This window comes from Epinephelus lanceolatus, chromosome 17, assembly GCF_041903045.1.
Source record: "Epinephelus lanceolatus isolate andai-2023 chromosome 17, ASM4190304v1, whole genome shotgun sequence".
Classification (NCBI taxonomy): domain Eukaryota; kingdom Metazoa; phylum Chordata; class Actinopteri; order Perciformes; family Serranidae; genus Epinephelus; species Epinephelus lanceolatus.
In genome coordinates this window covers 37,290,100-37,306,636 of record NC_135750.1, presented here as the reverse complement: position 1 = coordinate 37,306,636, position 16,537 = coordinate 37,290,100, and the positions used below count along the sequence as shown (strand labels likewise).

The following is a 16,537-nucleotide window of genomic DNA, read 5'->3' as shown; positions in this document are numbered from 1 at the left end:
AAGCCTCTTACATAATCTTGGCAGTGGTGGACACTTAGAAGAGAGTCGGACAAAAGCAAGGAATATTCTGGACCCATAAAAATATATCCTTCAATATATCTGTATTAACAGCTCGATTAATGCCTTGGCCTGTCTCAAGGAGACTAAGGACGTCCTCCAGCATCATTCTGCGCCATTCCAAGCCGCTACATTACCAACAATGACGATCTTGGGCTTGGAGGCCTGCCTGCTGGCCCCAGCCACACTGGAGCTGGATGATGTGCACTTGAAAATGCTCCATCAAGTGGATACCAATGACCTTCAATTGCTGCGATCTGTCTGTCTTGAACTGGGTTGTCAGGTTTCAGAGCAGATATCTACCCTGGTTGATGACCGCTTGATCCCAGCCCACTCCCCTGTCTCCTATTCACCAACCCCCTTATTTTCCATTATTGATCCACAGCATGCTAACTGGAATGATAATCAATGAAGACGTCTCTATGCACTCTCCAACCTTGCAAATGAGGGAATTATAAAAAAAGAGGAGGGATCCATTTCCAAGGGCTTCAGCTCACTTGCTGTTGGATCAATATATATGGAAAATGAATGCAAGTTTGTGCATGGCAAACAACCAAAAAATGCTGTGAGTGTGTGTAAACATGCTGCATTCAAGAGCTTGTGTGTTTATTCATAAGCCTGTGCACCACTTTGGACCCAGTAGTTCCTTAATGCTGTACATTTTCTATTGCACACATTACAAGTCCAAACCCTCAAGGCTTTAGATGGTGAAACACAGATAAACTACTCTCTTTACAAAAAGCTTAGTAAGTAAATATATTCCCTTGCCTATAGATAACATTTGACAAAATGTAATTCTCATCAAAAACTGCAGCTTTACTACAACTCAGCTTATACACAGCAGAAATATAAGCATATGGACTGGGGTCAAACCAAAAATATCTCTAAAAACTATTCTAATCAGACTATCTGACAGCAAGTGCACAACGGTAAAAGTGCTTCTTTGGATGCGGCATGATACCCTTTTTTTTTTTTCTTTTTTTTGCCAAGACAGTCTTTACATTTAAAACTATGATTACCAACTCAAGGTTGTATGACTGTTAACCAGTCAACTTGCACTTACAGTTGACATCCATGTCTGTGAAAACATGGCTTTACACACATCATTAACCCAGCAGCTCAGAAAATCTATACACTCAGCAATGTTTCAAGGTGGACACCCAAGATTAGTGTCATCAATTCAATATCTGACCAAATGTCTACCCTTCTGTTTCTGAGTTATGGCATTGAGTAATGGCCAGTGTTTTTGCAGAACATTATAATGTCAAAGTGAAGCTGACCTTTTGGATAAAAAATGTCATCACTTCATCATTTTCTTTTAGACTTATGTGTGAAATTTGGTCATAATTGGTAAATAAATTCTTGAGTTATGGCCAAAAACATGATTTGTGAGGTCACAGTAACCTTGACCTTTAACATTTGTGCCAAATTTAAGGAAATTTTCTCAAGGCCTTCTTGACACATGTTCACGAATATGAGACCAACGCAAGGTCACATCAACCTTGACCTTTGACCACAAAAACCTCATCTGTTCATCTAAACTAAAGATAGAAATGAACACAAGTACTCTAAGTATTGTACAAATTTGAGGTATTTTACTTGTGTATTTTATTGTGTGCTACTTTATTCTTCTACTCCACTACATCTCATAAATGAAAATTGTATTTTTCACTCTACTGCATTTGTCTGGCAGCTTATGTTACTTTTCAGATTCCAGTTTTCCATCCCTCTCCTGTCCAGTGAAAACCATGTATCTCCAGATGTGCTGATGTTGAATGTTTGTAATAAAATAAAAGATGAAGTGTTCCGCAAGTTAGATGGAGCAAGTGTAACCATGGCAACCTCAGACGACAAGTATTAATCAAAGTATTGCGATACAATTATTGACAGTCATATGTTGCATTCCGCCATAAAGTGTGCAGAATCAATGCAAAAGGGAACGTGGTCAACATAATCATGTGTTATAGTGATGACAATTTGTAGGGAAGTAGGCCTATTTCAGCAGCTCGAACTAATTTATCTCATTCACCATGAATCTTTGTTGTCGCAGACCACCCCCACACCCCTTCATTTCAAAAACTCATCAGATCTACACAAATCACACAAATGACCTATTTCTGATTCAAAACAACCATTTTCACTCAAAAGTTTGCACAAATTTGCACCCCCGAATAATCAGTTCATTGCTGGGTCCAAGTGGACAACTGTCCCAAATTTGAAGATATTCCTTAAAAGTGTTCTTGAGATATTACGTTAACAAGACAGGGACAGACAAACGGACGTACACGTGGATGGAAAACCAAAAACATAATGCCTCCTGCCATGGGTATCACCGGTGCGGGGTCATAATATTGTTCAGTGTATCAGGCTTGTTTCAAAATACACAATTTAAAGAAAATGATTTAAAAGAAATATGAATTAAATCAAGATAATAGAAATGTCATCAGAGACAAAACTACAAACTGAGGATTTTCAGATCCAGGCTAAAAACAGATGGCATCTGAGCTAAACATGTAATTGAGGCCATCTGATTCTGACTTAAAGATGAGTGATCTGTGTGAGCAGGCATATCCTCGAGGTTCAAATGATACTGGTTTGTGTTTGGCTTGATTAACACCCACGCACTGTCACCAAAGCAAAGTAATAACTTGGCTTTAAAAGGGATCCCTCATGTCAGCTGTTGAAACACCAAGCCCATTAATACAGAGCCTGTGGCAGTGTAATGACAGGGCAGAGATAAACTATAGCCTGTGACACAAAGACTCAGACAACAGCCCTGCTGATCCATTTAGACAGGTGACTCTGTCGTGATGGATCTTTACCTCACCTGTAAAAAGCTTGAGGTCTGTGGGTTCCATTTCTCCTCTGGTCTCCCATGCCACGTGTTGAGGATACTTAAACAAACCTGATAAACACACACATAGGAAAAAAAACAATTGATGATAAGTTGATAATGGCTCCATCCATTGTTGGATTACACTTAATAGCAAGGTTTGAAATTAAGCAGTTTCTTTTAGTCCCTATTAAAGTTCAATTAATACTCATTTGTTTGCCAGTGACACTGTTCCCATCATTGATTTGCCTGTTTAAGACTTTGACTTCAAATCACTGTACTGATTCAATTGGAACCTGTTGCATGGCTTACAGCTGGGTAAGACCATAAGAGTCCCAGTTCAATTTGACACCCTGCGGCAACAAGCTTCTTATGATGCATCTTTCCTCCATTTAACCATCCATTCATCCCTCATCAGCCTGCTGAATGACAGCTTCCCCCTGGCTGTACCCCAGCCCCAGGTATTTATTATAGCAGCTGTCAGGGCCCATTATTAAAATACATGTGGGCTGTCAGCGGCTGCTTAATGAGGTGCCGCAGATGGGGTGAGCTTAGGCACCTTGACCCCAACTCCTCCATGAAAGGAAGCCAGGACCATGGAAGGAGAGCTAGATATATTCTAGCACGTCTGGAGAAATCCTCAAGGGGATGTCCACTTCCAAATGTCAAGTTTAATTAAAAACTAGACATCTGACAAGGAAGGTCTGCAGATACAAGGGTTTAGTTTGACACTTCAACGCCATATTGGGCTCCTGATGGACAGCTAGGCAGGTTACTTTTCTTATCCTACTCACTATACAGACTGTGGAAATGACCCTCAATCTGAGGCTGTTCTTGTAGATTTGAACTACTTTTGTAATCATTGCTTGTGGCCATAATAAAGTCCATTTCTGTTTAAGTTTCATTAAATGTGAACCAAAACCATGACTAATTGAAATTTAATTGCAAAAGTCCTGTTGTAATTTTGCAATTTTATTTTTCATTTTAAGCAGCTCATTTCAGAATTTTTCTAATTTGGAATTATTATATTGGTAGGGAATATGCAGTATCAAATATGAAAATTAAGTAAATGATGAAAACAGTTTTAATTTGGGCATACATAATCCAAATACAAGTGGTCAAAAAGGCACCCCTACTTCCCTGAGTTATAACTTAAACACAGTGTTATGAGAAAACAGATGTGATTTTTGACTCAAATTGCGTCAATCAGGTTTAAAGAGGTCAAATCTGCAATAATGTGTACATTTACTTGATTGCAGACTAACATGAACACACTTTGTGCCTTTTTTAACTTACTTTGCCGTCATTGTAGAGGTTAGGGTTAAAGCGCACACTGTGTCCGCCGGTGGTCTCCAGGTTGACCAGCGGAGGAGAGTTGGGATAGTCTTGGGGAAAGTACACATCAAATTCAAAGCAGCCGTTAGCATATGGGGTGTCGGCTGGGCCTGTGATGAGAACCTGTAAACACAAAGAACAAAGAGAGGAGAAGCTTTGATAAAAACAGACTGAGAAAGGGTTATTAATCACACACACACTGGAGGAGGGTTAATTAAAGAAAGGTGAACACACTGATAACAGTAAATATGGATTAAACAAAGTGCAAACGGCAAACTATCATGGTGAAATGATGCTGACTCTCTTTCAGGCTTTTCCACAGCTACACTGATGTAATTAACAACAAGGCTAAAGGGTGAAATTAGCAGAGAAAGAGTCCAGGTCTATCTATAGCACTCATGGCATTTGTAGCAAAAGACAATTTATTTTCCTGAATAAGTGAGATTAGCTCATTAATCAAAGAAACACAAGCACTTAAACACTGTTATAAGGACCCAAATATCAGAGTTGCATGAGAAATCGTTTCAGTATCGACACTGTGATGTGCACATGCACAAAAGTCACATTGCAGGTTGTGCCACGTCAAGGAAGGCGAATTAAGTGTAACACATGGTACACCTTTTTTGCTGCTTGATACAAAAGGAAAAGTTGCAAGGTTATCATTTTCCATGACTAATGTTAGTGGTCAAGTCTTCCTCTTTAAAAACTAGACACACAAGCCGATGGTCTGCCATCGGTCAATGTTGGGCCACTGGAGAACATCAGTCACCCTAGTCTTTGTGATGTGTCCTGCACCATTGGCCCTCGTCAGCCCCTGTTGGATTTTTTTTTTTTTTTTTTTTTTTTTTTTTAAGCCCATTTAGCATGTCAGTGTCGGTGATGGCAGAGCTGGTCAGTGGATTAAATCACTCTGATTGGCAGTTCAGCTCAACGTATGAGAAGAGAAATGGAAGTGAAGAAAGTAAACAAAGAGCCTAAGTCAAGAGGGAATGAGACCAAAACAAATTTGTTACATTAAGTAAGATCATCTTTCTTAAGCCATTGAGCTCTTTAGCAGAAATGTTTCCTGATGGTTTGTGTAATCATTTACTAGAGCACAGTAAATATTCTTTGTTCTTTCAACACTGGATTGTGTTGTTAATATACTAACTGGCTAACTCGCTTCAAGACAGTCTTCCTGTTTCCCCTTTTGAATGATGATTACAGACTACCACTGTCTGCTGTTGTGGAGAGTTATTTCCCCTCACTCAGGTGCAGAATGTACACGCTGGTTTGCCGTCGGCTGTAGTATTTGTGGTGTGTGGGACATGTGGACTAAAGCAAGATTTATACTTCTGCGTTGAATTGCCATACCTATGCTGTATCCTTGCCATAGCATGATGTGCACCTCCACAGAGGTGTAACTACACATTATGATGGGACAGACCTTCTGTTTATTTTTGTAAACTGAAAACCATTCCCTCAGAAGAAACAAAGCTTTTAATTACCTTAATTTCAAAGATAAGAAAGAATAAATTGTAAAGATAATAAAGCACCCCCACAAGCATTACAAGTCGTCTGTGTGACTTATGCTGGCTTCACATAAGTACATAAAGTCCACTAATTTAAACAATGAAAAATGTCATAGGCTTATGCTATTAACATTAGCATGTTTTATTTGTGGGTGAAATGTGTCTAGCAAAAGCATTTTGTCTGTGAACCTCATGAGTTACAATTTGTGAGCCGATTTGTGTAACTGTGTTCGATAGTGTCGCCAGTAAGCCATGTCTTGTGTGCGTTTTGGGTGTGTTAAGAATCAATCAAAATTAAAGCCTTCACAGAAACCCTATCAGCGACAACCGTTTTGGAGGTGTAACTGCAAAGCGATGCAGACACACCGCAGCACAAGTTTAAATGCCCACAACGGTGTTGGCCAGTTGTGTAAGATAAGGCGTAGGTTCTGCATAGAGCCGACATACACCTATACATCTGCCTTATTGACTTTGAATGCGTGAATAACCCTACAGTAGTCACACACCTGGAACAATCAATCAGAAATGAAGAAGTGTTTTAGATTATAGGAAAAAAATGCCTTCAAGAAATCTACATTAAGTCAAGTTGCCTGGCTGGAAGCTAAATATTACGAAAGAACATTTCAGGGATAAACTGCATGTGTTAGAGGGGCTTAAAAGGACAATTTTAGTGTGCATCGTGTTTTTCTTTTGGAGAAATGCAAACATCCTGACCCTTGCTTAAACTACCACATTGGTCTTCTTGAGTAGGGCTGTCAGTGTCAGGGTTTGTAAAACTGGGATGACTCTGCAACTACATTTGCAATATTTTTCAGGGCCATCGAGCATCGTTCATGCATTAAGTTTATTTTGACATGAACATTCAGACCCAACACTTTTACTGCACTTCCAACCAAAGTCTGGTGTGGTGCATTTCAAAACTGGAGCCAACTCTGCCTCTGTGACAGGGCTGAACACATGCAACAATGCTGTTTTGGTACTGATGTAAGGATGCAGGGGTGAGGTACAGGGACGCACTGACCCCTCACAGATCATAAGATTTCCACCTCATCAGCCACTGTCCCTTTCTGCTGATGCTGCTCCTTAGGCCCTGCTGTTCTGGGGGGAAAAGTTAATTTTGGTGGTAGGTTTGTATGAACATGTTTGCATAACAAAACGGTGCACTGCTGTGACAGATTTTTTGGCTGTGGGCAAAGATCTTTCCTTTTATACCCCACTTTGTTATGCTTGGTTCTGCTTTGTGATAAAATTACCTTCTGTGCTTCATGGTCTTTGTTGATATTAAAAATGCATGATTTGGCAACTTTTGTCTACATTTTATGGCAAACCATAGAAAAGCTACCTTAAAATATTGTCATATATATATATCCACTTTTCCCACATGTTAGTTACTTCCATTCTTTGTCGACCAAACACAGACTACAGAAATTATGCTATAAAAGAAAAAAGTAATGCAGTGATGTGTTCATCTGTTTCTATTTAGTGTCTGACTTTGTTTTTGGTATGCTGCTGCCTTGCTGTTATTTTGTTGAAACTGAGCTAAACAGATGAGGATTCTGACATTTAGCCAAGGAGACATTGCCATTAATCAAATTGTGGGGTGAGAGCCATTTATTAAATGTCACTGGGGGAATGAGTAAGAGCTGTCATGACAAGTTGTATGGTAGAAGCACCAGATGTAGCAACACTACACAAGACACAAGTGTTCCATCAGTCCTACTCACTTCTCAAAGCAGTGGTCTCTGAGAATCACAGGATACAAAACTGTACACACCAAACAAGTTGAAGTGATGCTTTACCTTCATGATGTCCAGTCTCTCCTCATCACAGCGGACAAAGACACTAGACGAGGATGACAGAGGCAAAGAGGTGGACAGAGTGACGGCCTCCTGGGCAAGGCGGCGGGATCGTGCTGCGCTGTTTGTGTCGCTGGCGTTCTTCACCTGAGACATGTAATGGTAGTTGACCTTGAACATCACTTTTCCATCCTCGTCCTCTGAGACCATTTCAAAGGTGTCTGGAAAGAAAGAAGGAGGGCAGAAAAGAATATGCTCATTCTCAGCTTAACTAAAACAAAAAACTATCATTACCACCTGTAAACACTCAAAATTAACATATTCATTTCTCAATTTGGCCATGTTTACTTTGATGCCAGATGTAATTGCAATTCAATTAAGGTGATAATGCCAAAAAGAAAGTTTGAATGAAATCAAATACTGAAAGGATGTTTTTGTGGTCAAGCACATATCTTTAAAGAAGTCTCCTTCCTCCTTTTCTTTTTTGAATTTCAGCAGTATTGCCTATCCGGTTTAATTTTCTGTCATGTATTTTATCTATTTTTAATGTTGTATTATTGGTATTTTTGTATGTTTTTATTGTAAGGTGTCCTTGGGTGCTCAGAAAGGCGCCAACAAAATAAATTTTATTATTATAGAAGTCAAGCTTAAAGGTTTTCAGTGTGTTTCTTGGGGGAGAGTGTGATCACTCATTGGACATGTTCTTCCTTCAGTAACAATGACTGAGAAACATGTAGGATGGTGGAGCTGGCTGGTCATCTTGCTACAGCCAGTCAGCTTGCTATAATGTCATATTTCTGTAAAACCCTTAAAAGCTAAACAATTCTTTCCTTAAATTTGGAGCTTTTAAAAAAAGAAAACTTCATGAGTGACTTTACTGGCCTTACTACAGAATGGTAGCTAGTCAGTTCTGTTAGCTCTTGCACAAACACTGTTGCTGTGTCTCAAATCGTGTACTTTTGTACTTACACTTAAACCAGTTAAAATACTAAATTAAAAAGTTTTATGTTTCAAGTTTTCTCGCATGCAGTTCGGCATGACAGGGGCTGAATTGCAGCTGTTAGCTCAGCTCATTTCTCTGATAACTTAAGATCCAGACATCCAGTGCCTTAAAAATCCTTCATCTGATTAAAACACAATAAAAACGACCTAAAAATGTATTGTAAAAATATGGCTTACAACTGGATAAACAGTCAATTTATGAAAGCTTCTGGAAGAGCACCACACTGACGCATGAGCAAAGAGGATATGATGCCTCTGACAGGGGACAGCAACCAAATGACATGGTCTGATTGCGGTCTGACATTAGCCTGGCCAGACCCAATTCGCAAAACGTGAATGGGTCTGGACACGGAGTGTACATTTCCTCTATTCCCAAGGGGCGGTATCAACAGCTGTCACTCAAAGTGCCCCTTCACGCAATTGGAAAGACGGAAAACCAATCAGAGTAAACGAAACGTAGGCTAGCACTACGCCACTGTAAACAGACCAGCAAGCAAGTGCTGTGATGATGTCTGGGAAAGAGTGTTGCTGTCTTTGCAGATTTCCTCCTCACTGTGGACTCCGAGTTGCATGGCTGTGATTCCCAGTTTGGTTGCTTCCCTGACCTGCTCCTCCATGAGAGCAACTAGTGGAGAAACAACAATAGCCACTGGGTTTTCACTGAGTCCCATCTTTTTCCTGATCAACGGAGCCAATTGGTAAATTAAACTTTTACCAAACCCCGTAGGAAGGACAGCAAACACATCCTTTTTTTCAATAAAAGCTTTCAGTGCAGCCGTTTGCTCTGCTTTTAAAGAAAATGTACATTCCAGTTCGTTCAACACATTAACCATCGCAATTTCAAAATCAGCAGCCATGTTGGTTGTTTACGAAATGCATTCACTCCGCTCCTTGTCTCTCCTATTCTGATGACGTGATTTCAAATAACCCGCCCCAAAGTAATAAACGGTTGTGATTGGCCCGGTAAGCGAGATTAGGATGGTTTCACCAGGCTCGTCTGACATGACAGATCTCTTTAGTTTTTAATATCATTGGAAATATTTGGGATAATGTCAATATACAACTTAACAAAATATACAGCATGACATTGGTTTAGTTGTTTTCAGACATGCAAAGATGTTACAAGTTACATCCTTAAAGCAAAGAAAAGCTTTTAACTTCCAGTCCAACTGGTCTCTATTATTGCCAGTAAATTTAATTTTCATTAGCTTTTAGCCACAGAAAAAATTAACATTTTTAAGCTGAATGCAAAACTTGTTGCAGCAGGAGACTAGTCAAGCCATGAATAAAACAGTGAAAAATTGAGGAACCAGCTCATCAGTTCAACACTCATATCCCTTGTAATGGAAACGCAATGATACAATCAAAAGTTTTGTTATAGTAAGTTTAGTCCAGCCCTCACACTGTATTGAGCTTTCTATTTCTATTCTGCCCGCACACACTGAAACAACAGTGTTTACAGCCACTTGCAATTACTTCAGACATCAAGCTGCTTGCTAAATCAATTGCAGAACTGGTGTAATAAGTCATGACATGGCTGAATGGAGAGTGATGGACAAGACAAAAGGAATGAGCAGGATGGGAACGTAGCCTGAGTCTGCCTCCCTTTCAGAGTTCTGGTATGAAGACATTATGTATCAGATCAGACAGGAGATGGGGACAGAGGAGTGTGTGTGTGTGTGTGTGTGTGTGTGTGTGTGTGTGTGTGTGTGTGTCTGGGGAAAGCAGGATGTCTATAGGGGCATGGTGGTTTTTGGTGTAGTTTTTGCTGACGTGTGCTCAAAGTAAAACTAACAGGCATTAGGTGCACCTGTCTGCAATGTGCTAAGAAAAAAAAAATCTTTATGTATAAATATATATATATATATATATATATATATATATATATATATATATATGTATACACACATCCCAAAGCAAACATTAAAAACTCACCAAACTGCAGCTTCTTCATGGCAGCTACGTATTTTTCCTCTAGAGATCGGAGGATGGACAGGGGCTTGGGTCGACTTGACACCTTCCTTGAAGACTCAACCAGCTTCCTCTCTGGTGAGGAGGTGGGGGTTTGGGGTGGGAACAAAAGAAGACAAAAGTGAGATAACAGGAAAGAGGCATTCAGAGAGTAACTGTGGCAGAGAGGCATCAGCTTCAGAACGTTTTCCAGCTTGCCACAGGGCGATTTATTAGAAAAGTCACCTTAGCAATCTTTGCAATAATCTTCGTGAAACACACCCAGATACAGGCCTGCACACAAAGAAGCACTGCGGACAGGTGGAAACAACTGTGACTCAACAATCTTAGGTTGATCTACAGGACACTCTCAGAACGCAGAAACATCGCTAATAGGCCAAACGATTCAATGAGCACAGGTGGTCAGATCATCAGACAGGCTGACAAACTAACTCTTAACGAATTTATTTAAAAGCAAAAACTAAGATATTCAAAGCCAAACTATGCATTGTAAACATACTTAATTTTGACCTGCTATTCATTCCCTAGCTATGCTGTACACAGTTTTTTGTGTCATGAGAAGTTATGACCAACTGTCTGGATATGCTTACTTTTGGTTTTACTTATACTTGATGTCACTGAGCGCCAACATGGTCAGTTTTTCAGGGAAGTACATTTTGTTTTAGTAGTTTTAAGCCTTTTTTGCTAGCGAAAAATAGCATTATCACAGTTAACCATAGCTGTAAATGAACAGTGCTAACCAAACTAGCAGCTAGCCTTCGGATTAGCTCCACCTTCTTGCTCAAATATGGTAAATTCTGGCTCCAAAAATATCAAAGATGCCAAAAGGCCAAACTCGTGGTTTCAAAATGGGAGCCCACAAACCAATGCGTGACATCACAGTGGCTGCAACCATTATTTTATACAGTCTACAAATGTCATCCATTGGCTTGTGGACTCACGTTTGGAAGCCTCAAGTTCCGCATTGCAGTCATCCCTATTTTGGATTTTTGGAGCAAGTGACCAAATTAAGACAAGAGAATGGAGCTGACTCATAGACTGCAGTGAGGCTTCACAGATAGCCTGCCACTCCAAGTGGCCATGATCTTAATTATGCCTCATATTAAGCCTTAATAAAAATGAAACAGGTGAGTTATATAAAAATTCACCCTGTACAGGAGTCATGAATGTGGAAATTAGGTGTAGAGACCAATTTCCACATTCCACACCAATACAATTTCTTGTACCAGGCTGTTAACATGTTTATTTCTGCTGTAAAGTTGGGCATTTGAGCATGGGGTCTGCTGCGATTGATTGGTTCTTGGAGCAAGCCTCAAGTGGCCATTAGAGGAACAACAGTTTTTGGCAATTCAGTGTTGGCTTCATATTTTAGCCCCGGAGGGTGCTGCTTAGTTTTACCTAAAAGTTAAGTGGTATATATAATCTGGCTTAAAAAATGTCCTGACAACCTGCCTGCCTTCTAGTGTTTCCTGCCATGTTGTACTTCATTGTAGCAATATTGGTGTGTTCCCAAATATCTGTCTATCTAAAATTACTTTGGTGAATATAATGTTATCATAACCTAAAGAAAAAGCAAAGAAAATAAAGAAACTTTTAGACAGCAAGCTGTTCCCGCTGCCACCCATCATTATCTCTGTTCTGTGTCCCAAGTGGGCAGCGGAAGGGCACAACTCCACCACTGCAGCCATCATGTGCATCTGACGATAACAACCTGCACCATATGATACAGGCTGCAGCTCTCCATCTACTGTAATCTCATCAGGTGCACTCAATGCATTAACATTTGTATAAGAGTATTAAGGTTCTCTGTTCATATAGAACTATTATCATTTGAGTAAATACTCTTCAAGCTTTCAACCACATTTTGCAGTCTTCATCAGTGGGTGGAGTTTGCTTGTTCATTAAGGCTGTGTGTCAAAAGTTCTTGAAAAATCTAGCAAATGGACCTGTAACTAGGATCATTTTGGCATACTACTATTTCTAAGCTAAAGAGTGAACCTGTACATATTTCCATAAAAGCCCATTTAAAGAACAGTACTACAACCCAACCCTGGAAGCACACAAGATGTTCGTAGGAAGATCGCTTATTTCGCTTGTTCAGTTAGAACAGGCACATTGATGTTTCTACTCCTGCCTCATCATGGCTTCTCTGAGAAATACTTCTTAAAGACTGTGTACTAATTAAATGATTATACATCTGTCAGGGCCCTCGTGCTAAACACCACACAACTCGGTGTGATTCTGGAGGGCTTAATTGTATGGATTTCTTTATGTGAAGTGACATGACACATATCTTTATCCATTCCCCCACAAGCACACTACCACCACATCTAACGGCATTCCCTTACCTAAGTGATCAGTGAGATAAATGTTTGTGGACAGAACATAAAATTTCTCTGAAGGGAGCTGGAAGAAATGGGCGGGTGGGGAGTAATTAGTACTGTGTACTGTGTAGCAACACGATAATGGGGGAGGAGTGATGTTTCATCATGCGGCGGACATTTTATTGATGCCCCTGCTTTATTGATGTGACTAATGGTTAGCGACAAGAATCTCCATTCTCGCTTTATTTCTCCATATATAAAACAAGTTAAAGGTCCAGTTTGTAGGATTTAGGGGGGATATATTGGCGGAAATCAAATATAAAAAAAAATAAACATTTTCTGTCTCTATTTCTATTTATTTACATGGGGAGTGGGTTCTCATCTACGGGGATCACCATGTTTCTACAGTAGCCCAGAATGGACAAACCAAACACTGGCTCTGGGTAGGGCCATTTGTGTTTTTGCTTCAACCACTGTAGTTAGCAGCCCCTCAGCAGCGAGAGCATCAGACAGAAAAACACAGACTTTTTTAACCTGAAACTACTCAATTCAGTATTTTTACTGGTTTAAATCAGCGGGTCTGTTTGTTTTGGAGAGGAAGACCTCTGTGGATAATTTTGATCCCAGTAAACACCTCCTGAACATCTGATTCTTAAGTTATCTGAGAAAAAGGTGAGCACAGATTAGCAGGTGCTGGGCTAATGGTCCATCTCCGACATGCCAAACAGCTTCGGAAAAACAATGATTTGTAATGTGAAACTGCTTCATTCATTGTTTTTACTGGTTTTACCGACCAGGTCAGTTTGTTTTGGAGAGGGAGAGACCTCTGATAATTCAGAAAGAAAAAGAAAATAGGTGAGTACACATTTGCAAGCGCTGGGCAAGCGGGCCCTGTGATGTCCTGTGGGAGAAACACTGATTTGTAACGTGAAATTGCTTTATTCAGTGTTTTAACCAATTTAAATCACCTGGTCTGTTTGTTTTGGTGAGGAGGAGATCTGTGTGGATAATTCAGCTCCTGGTGAAAACCTCCTGAACAATAAACACTGAAGTAATTCTAACCAGCAGAAATTTCAGCTGGTTGCAATTTGCAATACTCACCGCTAGATGTCACTAAATCCCCCTAAATCTTACACACTGGACCCTTTATACATGTGTACTCTGCCCTTTACAATTCTTCACAGTCTGAATCTTGAGACGCAGTTAGAAGAAACTGTGCGTCTTCTCAGCATGGCTCAAGAGTGATATGAGAATCACAGACTTCAAGAGCCACAGGTGTCACATTAGAGTTTTAGGCAATACAGATGATTAGTTTGATCTGTAGCTTGAGACTGTTTGGTCAAGTTCAACTTTCACAAACAATCCAACAGCATCGTCAATTTAGATTAAATTAGAAAGTAATTCAGACTTTTAGGGAGGCTAAATTTGGAGACCCATTTATGGGTCCTTGCGGCAAGAGGACAGGACACAGACAGATTAGGATGCGAGACAAAAATTAAAATGGGGCAATGGAAAAGCTGGGACTTGCTGAAATAATTCAGATCAAAAAGTGAGTTTAAACCAAACAGTGCAGAGAATGTGAAGTCAGCTGCCAAAGTGCTTCACAATAAAGCCACATGTGTTGTATACATACCCTGGTTGGCCTGCCGTAGGCTGGTGGTAGCAGCGTAGACTATCTCAGCTGTCCTCTGGATGTCAGGCACCAACAGAGTCAAACCCTCTGGCTCTGGATCTGAGCTATCTGTCTTCACCACACCTTTACTCTTATCTTTCTTTGACCTGAAACACATACAAATAGATATTAAGCCATAATGTAATATTGGGTGGTGTCTGATAACTCAGATTTCAGAAATCTATTTTTGTGAGAATTATTTGAAAGGTAAATTATTAATTATTCATTATCCATGACCGCTTATCCTGTTCAGGGTCGCAGGGGTGCTGGCGCCTATCCCAGCTGACATTGGGCAAGAGGCGGGGTACACCCTGGACAGGTCGCTAGACTATCACAGGGCTGACTCAGAGAGACAGACAACCATTCACACTGACATTCACACCTATGGGCAATTTAAAGTCACCAATAAACCCTACGTGCATGTCTTTGGACTATGGGAGGAAGCCGGAGAACCTGGAGAAAACTTACACTAACACTGGGAGAACATGCAAACTTCACACCAGTCAGCAGAAATTCTTTTGTTTTCAGGAGAAATTTTGGGATTCTTTGGCAATTACTGTACATTACAAATTAATGTGGTAAAATGCTAATTTAATATTCACTTTTAAACTCACCAGGGTGAGAGTAAAAGTGGTTACAGGTCTACTGAAACGAAAAAATATAATTCCTCTTTGGCTTTGCCATGTGAACAGTTGCTCCTCTGGGCCAACATCACAGAACTCACTGTCACAGTTGTCAAAGGCAGGAGAAGGCAATATATATATATATATATATATATATATATATATATATATATATATATATATATATATATATATATATATATATATATATATGTATATTCGTTTCCAACAAATGACATGGGAGATTCTTCTTCTCAAGCCATCATTCATGCCTGTCTGTTGGAGAGGGCTATAAACCATGTGTCTGATCTCAACATAAGGCGGCTGTCTTTGGGTAAAAACCAAAACAGAGTAGTACAAGGCAACTTACTGGGAAGTGGCAGTTTAATCTGGGAGCCATTCTCTTAAAACATTTGTAAAGTGAACACTTTTTCCAGCCTGTATTTGGACCAAGAAAGTGTTCAGCATATGCAGAGCAAAGTCTGTGTTCTGACAAGACAATTTCTGTCTCAGTGTCATGCTACCAATATTTGCTGATTATTATATTGTTAGCAAGAAAACAGGAGATAAAATGTGTCATTGATTTATATGCATAAAAGACATCTTGATTTCCACTAACTATTATTTATTTGGTAAGTCTCTTTTCAGTGTACTTTTACTTTGCTAGCCCTTAAAGGTGCAGTCTGTGATTTTAATCAATACACCTTTTGACAAATTTAGTAAATTTCTCCTGACGGTCTGCTAGCTGTCCAATCTGTGTGTGCACTGAAAAAAATAAAAAAAAACACCTGTGCTTATACACAACCCAGCTCTGTAAATGGGACACAAATGGACAACACAAACCACACAACATTATGCCAGCCATTTCTGAAAATGCTATCAGATACATTCATAATCAGGCACCTTGGCATGTATGCATGCATAATGTATGTAAACCTGTGCACAGTATGCTGTCAATAAGCTTACAGGAGGAGGTGAGTTCACTCATGTGGAGATGGTGTGGCCACACCTCTTAGGTTAGGTGCTGTATCAATGTGCATAAGGTACAGCAGTTTATGCAGAGCAAAGGCAATGTTATTTTTTCCCCAGAATAGAGGATTTTTAGAGTGAGAATAAAAGCCTTTTCCAGTCGTAATAAAACACACAACACATTTGTGGACTTTCCCTGACAACCTCCAAAAGCATTTTAGTGACTGAATCTCAATGCGTCCTCGGTGTCTCTTGGGGTATATTCCCATCACCCAGGGTGAATTTTAATGCCAAGTGTTAACAGGGCTATAGATGTAAAGATCTCCAGATCATCAGTATTGCAGAGAGGAGGAGACTGAATGAAACTAGAGTGTGTTTTGCTGGACTGTTGGGGTTATGGTTGGATCAAGGCATTAAATTAGACCTCACTCTTTATGCATAAAG

General features: G+C 39.9%; 1 protein-coding gene across 7 annotated transcripts in view; it reads right to left on the bottom strand.

The window, feature by feature from the left end:
• birc6 (baculoviral IAP repeat containing 6) overlaps positions 1 to 16,537 on the bottom strand; it is a 155,941-nt gene that overhangs the window by 19,284 nt on the left and 120,120 nt on the right. For all 7 annotated transcript variants that reach the window (XM_078176190.1, XM_078176192.1, XM_078176195.1 and 4 more), the window contains exons 66-70: positions 14,463 to 14,608; positions 10,470 to 10,580; positions 7,536 to 7,753; positions 4,187 to 4,348; positions 2,885 to 2,962 (exon numbers count right to left, since the gene is read on the bottom strand). In XM_078176190.1, coding sequence (XP_078032316.1) covers positions 2,885 to 2,962; positions 4,187 to 4,348; positions 7,536 to 7,753; positions 10,470 to 10,580; positions 14,463 to 14,608 — 715 coding nt within the window. The remainder of the gene's footprint in view (positions 1 to 2,884; positions 2,963 to 4,186; positions 4,349 to 7,535; positions 7,754 to 10,469; positions 10,581 to 14,462; positions 14,609 to 16,537) is intronic.